Below are 8828 nucleotides of genomic sequence, written 5' to 3' on the forward strand. Positions count from 1 at the left end.
TTTTCCAGACAACCTTTGGATGGACAGAAACAAGTGTAAAAATAGATGGCGGTGTACAACGACGTGTGAGTAAGTAAAAATAGATATATTATTAAATATTGTAACACAATACATGTTTTTATTTTTATTCTTGAAAAATCTTAAGTATGTGTCCCTTTCTTCAGAGAGTTATATTTAGTATCTAAGAGTGGGTTGTCTGAAAGAGATCGCTTTTTAACTATAAGAACACCTATTCTTAAACTATTCTTTAAAAATCATAATCGTATACATTTTGGTGTTACTTATATTATATTACAATAAAGTGTTCTAATTTCATTTCATAATTAGAACTGCGATCTCCTAAAGAAGGCAACCGTTACTAAAAGGCTATTTAAATAGTTCTTCCAACATAACTGTAAAAGTAACTACTAAAATGAAGTTACTGCACATGTTAAAATTTATTGACTTACATAATTAAACACTTGAATCACAGCAATAAATGCAGCATTGCTGTTTATGAGCATTTATGTTCGTAAAATAAAGTTTCCCAAACCTGACTATGTTACAGATGGAAAAACTAAATGCAGCAGAAATGATATTTTCTTGTTTTTTATATCTATCTGTCACATTCCAAAATATAAATAATATTCAAGACATCCTTTTTCAAAGCTCATGTATTCCCTAGAATAAGCACCTTTACAAAACAATTAGAACTTCTGTCATTACACTCTCTGTTCTAACAAAAAAAAAAAAAATTATATCCATATAGAACTGAATTATAAGATTTACTCGAAGAAAAATTGAGGAAAAGGAGTAAAAAGTGACGTATTATATCATACTATCTTTACGTTATCTTGCATTATACTTATAGGGTATAATTATTACAAACGATCGTCTCTTTCTTCACACCTAGCATTAAGACAGTCAACATGAAACTTGCAGTGAAAACAATTCTGGTTTCGGCCACTATTGTTTCTAGCAGGAGTTTAGACTACGAGGATTTACTTGATATCACTGCTTTTGGATACTTGGAGAAAGTTGGCATCCCGCGCCCAGAAAGTATTCGTCAAGCCGAAAAAGCTGAATTAGCTGGTGGTTTTAGAATCGTTGGAGGATCTGCGTCTAACCTCGGCCAGTTCCCATACCAAGTTAGTTTCTAAAGTTCTTTGTATATGCAAAATACTCTTTTTGCTCTTCCGAATATTTTTATCGAGATTCATAACTAAACTGCTCGAAGTCATCCCTAATTAGAAATAACAGATTACTAGAACTTGCAGTGACCAGTTTTAATTTCGTTAGGCACCAGAGGTCTTTGAAAACTTCTCTTATTTGCTTTGATATCATTTTCAAACGGGTCTGTCTCGTCATTCATTTACCTGCACATAAAGCTGTTTGCGGTGACTCTCTACTCAATAACCGGCGACTCTTAACTGCCACTCACTGCTGGTGGGACGGTATTAACCAGGCATCGAGATTTTTGGTTGTTCTTGGATCTAACCGTTTGTTCAGCGGTGGAGTCAGACTCGAAACCAGGGACATCGTAATGCACGGAAGCTGGAATCCCAATCTTGTTAGGAATGACATTGCCATGATCAGACTGCCCAGCAACGTTGGCTTCAATAGTAAATACTTATACTTAATTATATAACTTATAAGTTGTTTCACAATATCTGAGTAAAGGCTTATTGTTGAATATAATATAAGACGACTAATTACGAAAGTCAAGTTCTTGAATGATAGTAAACATAAGAATGCATTCGGCATTAACAGTCCTACGTAAATTGGCGGTAACATTTACCTGAGTATTGTAAAATAGGCCGTAAGAGCATGTTCTGATAACAAGCGTAGAACGCCGCGTCAAACAAAATACTTACAAAATACATGCGTCATGGGCGTAAAGCGATTGTCATCCGAACGAGGTCTAAGTCTAATAATTTTAAGCTGTAATAAAATGTTCCAGCTAAGTAAAAATGAATATATAAAGTGAGTAGTTGCAGCTTAAAAATAACCGAAGTCGCCCTAATCCGTGCGATGTGAACTTACAGACAACATCAACGTCATCGCTCTGCCGTCTGGATCACAGCTGAATCTGAACTTCGCTGGAGAGAGATCCATCGCTTCTGGTTCCGGTCGTACTAGGGATGGTTAGTAATTTATTTCAAATAAAACACATAATATTATACACTACAAAGAAAAAGAAGTTAATATTCATGTTTACCTTGAATGAAGATTGTAATTGAAAATGTAGCATCAAGAAACAATTTAAATTATACGACCAACAGACATCTAGAGTTTCCAGCCCGTTCTTCTCTGATGAGAATAGTTTTCCGAACTGGCAGTAGAGTTAATATTGACGGAATCTAAAACTAAATGTTTGACATTTTACAGGTTCTAATAAAATATTTCATTCAATTTTATTTTATTTCATTTCAACATTGAAGTATAATGTCGTAAGTACTTTTTACAGATGTTAACATCGACGGAAGCCTCAACCACGTCACTCTAGATGTGATCACTAACAACGTGTGCTCAAGAACGTTCCGTCTTATCCAATCATCCAATATCTGCACCAGCGACGCCAATGGCCGCAGCACACGCCATGGCGCCTCTGGCGGTCCTCTTGCTGCCACCAGGAACAACAGGCCACTCTTGGTAAGTCAAATTTTATTGAGTTAAGTGCTTTAGGGAATATATCACAAATACTGAAATATTTTATCATAACTGCTCATTTCATTAAAATATATTGTAGATATTCAATTTTTTTTTTTGTAATTATCTGCCGTAGGTTTCTAAGAAAGTTTTTAATCAGTTATTACGATTAGTGCTTCGCAACTCCGCCCACATTTAAAACTTATGCATGAATGAAAGCCCCATTGTTTAACTTACGAAGATAAAAAGTAATTTCATAATTATTATGTTAATCTGAGATAAGGTGGATCTGGATTAACATGCCAAATTACAACTTATATTCTGCCATTTGACTTTCAATTCTATCAAACATTTTCACTAGATTACGCCTTACCGTAGACTTGGGCTACGTACTACTTCTTTATGCCTTAGAGCAAACTTTATTGAACACCCACTTTTCAGACGGTAATCTTATTTTTTTTTATATTTGTTTAAAATGCGACCGCACCCATTATTTATGCTTATAATAAGATACTCAGGTTTTTTTATTTCGGTGTTTTTTGAAAGTTTTCACTGAAATCTGTAAAGCCTTAACTTTGTTTTCTCTGGAAAAAAAAATCTGCTGTTTTGGAGTACAAGATTATGAATTTCACGTGCTAAATTTGTTAAAGAAGAGCATGTTATTATACTTATAATATTATTTTTCATTGCTAGTGTATATGATATATTTTTTTTTGGTCAAACAACCTAACCCACTTTATACGAGCGAAATTTAAAACAAAGTTATGCACTGGCATCTGGCAAGTTTGATGTTTTAATTCACTTGTAAGGTAATGCAGGAACATTTACGTGGGACTTCTTTACATCCGAATTTGCTTTAAATGAAATAAATTATACTTTATGTAACGCGTCACAAAATTATCTCAAAGTTGGTGTCAATTAGTGGTACAGTGTCGAATGGGGTAACATACAGAAAAAGCAATTTTATATTTACATACTTAATATGTCCTGAGTATTAAGATTTTTAATAAGTCTTTAAAATAAAACAATAATAATTTAAAATAAAAAAACAGTTTAGACGGTAGTTATAATGTGGTCATGAGATGTAATAATCTCACTCTATATATTCTGTTTTCTTTACTTTATTTATAAACAATCAATTATTACACATAATTCAATGCATATTCTTCCTTTAGATTGGTGTGACATCTTTCGGTTATCGTGATGGTTGCCAAAGAGGCCACCCTGCCGCCTTTACCAGAGTCACATACTACGACGCGTGGATTAGGAGAAACCTTTAAATCTGAATTGATGTAACCAAATAAAATGAATTACATAATAATCAAATAAATGGTATCATTTATCTCATTAAAAAGATATGTAAATGTGAAATTAGAACCAAGTTCAATATTCCGATATTATATCAGTTGGTAGTGACTTCAACGACAAAAGAAATAAGATCTAAGCGCGTGCCAAGTTCATAAGTCAGTCCTGGAATTTATTTGTAACAACACAAAATATTTTATAACAACTTAAAATATCATTTTTTCTTATAACTTAAGATAATATATTGAAGCCCAGAATCTGACTTGGCTAGTTCGAATATACGAATTATATTATAGCCTGAAAATTTGGCTCGCTGGTGGAATCTAGCCATCCAACATAGGGTTCTTCCGTAGCTGTTTTAGTAGGTACTTAATAATAGTTACCATATTGGTTTATCAAACTTTTTTTATTATATTTGAATGGCGTAACGAGAATCCCATTCGCCTTGTAGTATATTCACCCGATATGACCGTCCATAAACAGTAGCTCGCAACAGCATCCAGAACGTAAAATAACAATACTAGTGTAGCACTCCATTGCGCTCATTATACCTGAGACATAAAATGTTCTCATAATGCTCAGTAATTACGCCGGTCTCATTGAGCTACGACAAGCCACAGAACAGTACCTGCATGTTGTTGCTTGGGAGTAAAAATAGACACTGCCGATAATACGGTGTCACCTACCCAGACGGACCCACGCATACAAGAGACCTAATATTACAAGTTAACAGAAAGACTACCTACACTGTAGTGTACTAGCTGGTAAGTTTTTCTTTAGATAATGTTTTTTTTTAAGGTTAATGTCACTTTGTAGATAAACGGATTCAAGGAAACAAATTTTGAATATTATTTCTACGTTTCTTACGTTTCTTTCGAATTCTACAGTGGCGACGAAGAAAATTGAGAACACATTGTATGCAAGTTATCTCGTAAGAAGAGTATAACGTGTTAAAATGTTGAATGGATAGGTATCCAAATTCGACGTACCAAATCTTACGTGGTCAACGTATATAGACCAGCTGGAAATATATAGGGTCATTTAAAAATGCGCGGTTTCATTTAGTAACGCGATGTCAACCAACTTATCTACTTGGAAATAACACTTTACAATAAGTTACTTGGGTCATAGACGTAAAATAAAAAAGTGTAAGTTTCGAACACAATAAATATTAATAAAAATTAATTTTAATTTTACGTGCCCTAAAGCCACTACTACTACTCTAAGAGAATTCGTTGCAGTGGCAAGATGATACTTACAGTCAGAAATATACTCCCGCACACGCCATATTTGCATAAAGCTTCAAAATGATTAAAAAATCAGAAAACTAAAACCAGGATTTTTCGTGAAAATATTAGTTATTTATGGATAATTTTTGGTACAATGTCAGCAATGGTGGAGACGAGTACGTGGTTTCGTTTAGGAACACAATGTCAAAATGACCCTGTATTTCAAAGTCAATAATGTAAAAGAAGACATGAGATTACCAACTTTAATTGCTGTAATGGGTGAAGACACCTATGAACTAGTCTAATAATTAGTCAATTTATCTAGTCCGAAAAATGAAATTCTGAAAAAGGACATTATGATGAATCTGTAACACTATCAACAAGCGTTTCATAGTGAATGCGAAAGTGAGGCATGTATCCGTTCAAGGCAACTATTCGGCTTTTACCCTATAATAATAATATCAGCCCTATATTATATACTTCCCCACTGCTGAGCACGGGCCTCCTCTACTACTGAGAGGGATTAGGCCTTAGTCCACCACGCTGGCCTAGTGCGGATTGGTAGACTTCACACACCTTCGAAATTCCTATAAAGAACTTCTCAGATGTGCAGGTTTCCTCACAATGTTTTCCTTCGCCGTTAAAGGAACGATAAATTCACAAAGAATACACACATAATTTTTAGAATAGTCACAGGTGTGTGCCCTTAGGATTTGAACCTGCGGACATTCGTCTTGGCAGTTGTTTTACCCTATATAAAAATCAATTTCTGTTCGCTAGTCTCGATAAAACTCGAGAACGGCTGGACCGATTTGGCTAATTTTGGTTTGGAATAATTTGTGAGAGTCCAGGGAAGGTTTAAACAGTGAGAAACATAAATAATATATAATGGAAAATACTAAAATCAACAATTTAATTTACAAATACAAAACGATCCTAGCTGTGAAACATATGATGACTTTTATTTTTAAAAATTAAAAAATATCACCTGGTTGTCAAATATTTGTAGGTGCGTTCAGAAATTTATCGGTTGCATAGCTGTAGTATGAGATCTGATCTCTTTGGTTTATATTGTTGAAACACAAAATATTTCAGAAATAAAAAAAGTATAAAAGTGTCAGTTGGCTGTCGAAAAAAGGGAAAAAAATAAAGAAATATTAAGACTATAATTAAAATCTATTATCTATTTGTCAGTGCGCGAGAATTTTATTTACTGATATTGTTTTAAAATGCCACGGAGAAGACGACCACACTAAGGTCGTCGAAGTCAATCAATTGTGCGACGAGCTACCACACGTGCAAACTGTACTGTCGACTAGCAAGAGACAAATAATGATAACATTCATATTGATATGGCAGAATTGCGCTCCACAGTCAAATATAATAATGAACAAATAAATGGAATATTCACCGGGTCATTTAGTTTCAAATAAAATAATGACTTATTACCAATTGGTAATAATTTTTGGACCACTAATTTGATAGCGACATCCGGTCTATAACTAATTAACAATTATACTGTTCAATGTCTTTTCATAATACACAATATTATACAGACACACGTCATTGATATAAACCAGATTAATTCCAAATCACGTTTTGGGAAAATACGTAGCTTAATTCATTATCTATGAATTAATTTCTTAAATTAAGAAATACCTAATCGAATATTATTAATATAAATAAAACTTTTTACCAGAGTACAAACTTTCACGGATTTTGTCGAGAATTTTCATAAAACGTGCTAGAAATTTCGAAGGTGTTTTGACCGTCGTAGACCTTCATGGTGACCCGTGACGTCTATAAATCTTTTAAAATATCAAGACTAAAGTTTTATAACAATAAATATTTTCCAAATAAAGGCCTTAAAAGAGATATTTAAATCCCTACGTACGGAACAAATAAATAAAACGAAACAAATTTCAAATTTCAAATCACCTTCAAACTTTTAACTCGACGTCAGCAATCGTATTTTCTTCACTAAAATAAACTTTATAAGGCTCTACTTTATTTTAGATAAAAACAAGAATATTTTGATTGAACTTAAGCGATTTAAAGTCACTTTTATGACTGTACTATAATATTATATTAGTCAAAATTATAATTCCGAGGTTCTTATTTGTAAAAAATATATTAACGTGCTGTTGATTTGTGACCGAGTTACATCAAATTAATTTTTATGATTCTTACTTCTAAGATAATAATAATGAAATATCCGAATTGTTTAGGACAACAATTAGTCCAATTAATCTAGTCTTCACCGTACTTCATTAAGATCTAGCTTGCGTTGCAAAACATGGTGCAAATGAAATTATACGGATATTAATACCTATCTAGATCTACTAAGGAGTATTATTGTATCTTAAAATACCCAAACTTGAAACGAATATTCATAAATCGCTAAAGAAAATGTCTTCATACCGAGGTTCAGCTGTTACTAATGTCACAGTGCGCTCTTCGCCAATACCGAAGCAGCTCTCAACTGCCATTTTAACTCTTTATAAAGAATTACCAACCGGATGAATACTTGTCACAGATGCGAGCGCCTATAAACAATATCCAGGTCTAGGCATGCAAGATCACAGTCACATCACAGAATTAGGTCTGATTGTAATTATTCATATTTTCATTTCCCATCAAAAATTTCAAAATCTATTATTTTTTTCTAATATCCCCAAATTGCATAAAAATCAGAGAATCACCACGTACTAATAGTAAATATGGAAATCAATTTACTAATAATTAAGTGTAGTGTTCATGTTGCAAACTGGACAAAATGTACATAAAACTTCCAATTTTTGTTATGAATTAACCAATTTAGATTACGCGTGATCTTAAACAATACGTCCTATTATAACCCCATTATCAGGACGAGTAGATTATATAATGAACTCTATGTTAAACATGGTAACATTGACATTATGAACAGCAGGCCGAGCATGTTTTTAAATAGTATTCGAAAATTAAGCAGTTTATAGGTAGTACAATTTAGTTTCCGTACAATTTTTGTTTATATAACTCACTTAAAAAAAGCGACGATAGCCTAGTTGGGTATGGAACGGTCTGCCGAGACGAATGTCCGCAGGTTCAAACCCCTAGGGCACACACCTCTGACTTTTCTAAAAAATCATGTGTGTATTCTTTGTGAATTTATCGTTCGCTTTAACGGTGAAGGAAAACATCGTGAGGAAACCTGCACATCTGAGAAGTTCCTCTATAGGAATTTCGAAGGTGTGTGAAGTCTACCAATCCGCACTAGGCCAGCGTGGTGGACCAAGGCCTAAACCCTCTAAGTAGTAGAGGAGGCCCGTGCTCAGCAGTGGGCAAGTATATAATACAGGGCTGATATTATATATAACTCACTTAAGTATAAGCAGCTGTTTATATTGTTAATTGTTTTTTGTAGAGTCGTTTCCATAGTATAATTTCAATAAGGACATAAGTTTAAGGCAATCTTACAATCTAGTCTTAATTTAGTGCTTAAGTATTCTTTATAACGATTGTGTTTTGTGCCATGCCTTTTGTTAAATAATAAAAAATAAAAAACAGAGTTATTACGTAGCCTACCCTAAAACGCGGATTAATTTCTATTATCAGTATAATCTGCAACATTTATCTCCTTACCATAGTATAAATTTCGAAATCGCCCAATTACTTCATCAAACA

At 33.4% G+C, this 8828-nt stretch overlaps 1 protein-coding gene across 1 annotated transcript; it reads left to right on the forward strand.

The window, feature by feature from the left end:
* The first annotated feature begins 908 nt into the window (after window positions 1-908).
* LOC115443563 (collagenase-like) lies at window positions 909-3908 on the forward strand. Its single transcript, XM_037437643.1, has 5 exons — window positions 909-1131; window positions 1338-1601; window positions 2025-2123; window positions 2447-2631; window positions 3804-3908. The coding sequence occupies exons 1-5, from the start codon at window positions 909-911 to the stop codon at window positions 3906-3908; spliced, it is 876 nt and encodes a 291-aa protein (XP_037293540.1).
* Window positions 3909-8828: the final 4920 nt, after the last annotated feature.

The sequence above is a fragment of the Manduca sexta genome, chromosome 11 (assembly GCF_014839805.1).
Source record: "Manduca sexta isolate Smith_Timp_Sample1 chromosome 11, JHU_Msex_v1.0, whole genome shotgun sequence".
NCBI lineage: Eukaryota > Metazoa > Arthropoda > Insecta > Lepidoptera > Sphingidae > Manduca > Manduca sexta.

Coding starts and splice junctions, on each gene's coding strand:
- LOC115443563 (XM_037437643.1), top strand. CDS start 909: ATGAAACTTGCAGTGAAAACAATTCTGGTTTCGGCCACTATTGTTTCT. Junction 1,132..1,337: donor CCAGTTCCCATACCAAGTTA/GTTTCTAAAGTT, acceptor TCAAACGGGTCT/GTCTCGTCATTCATTTACCT. Junction 2,124..2,446: donor TTCCGGTCGTACTAGGGATG/GTTAGTAATTTA, acceptor TACTTTTTACAG/ATGTTAACATCGACGGAAGC.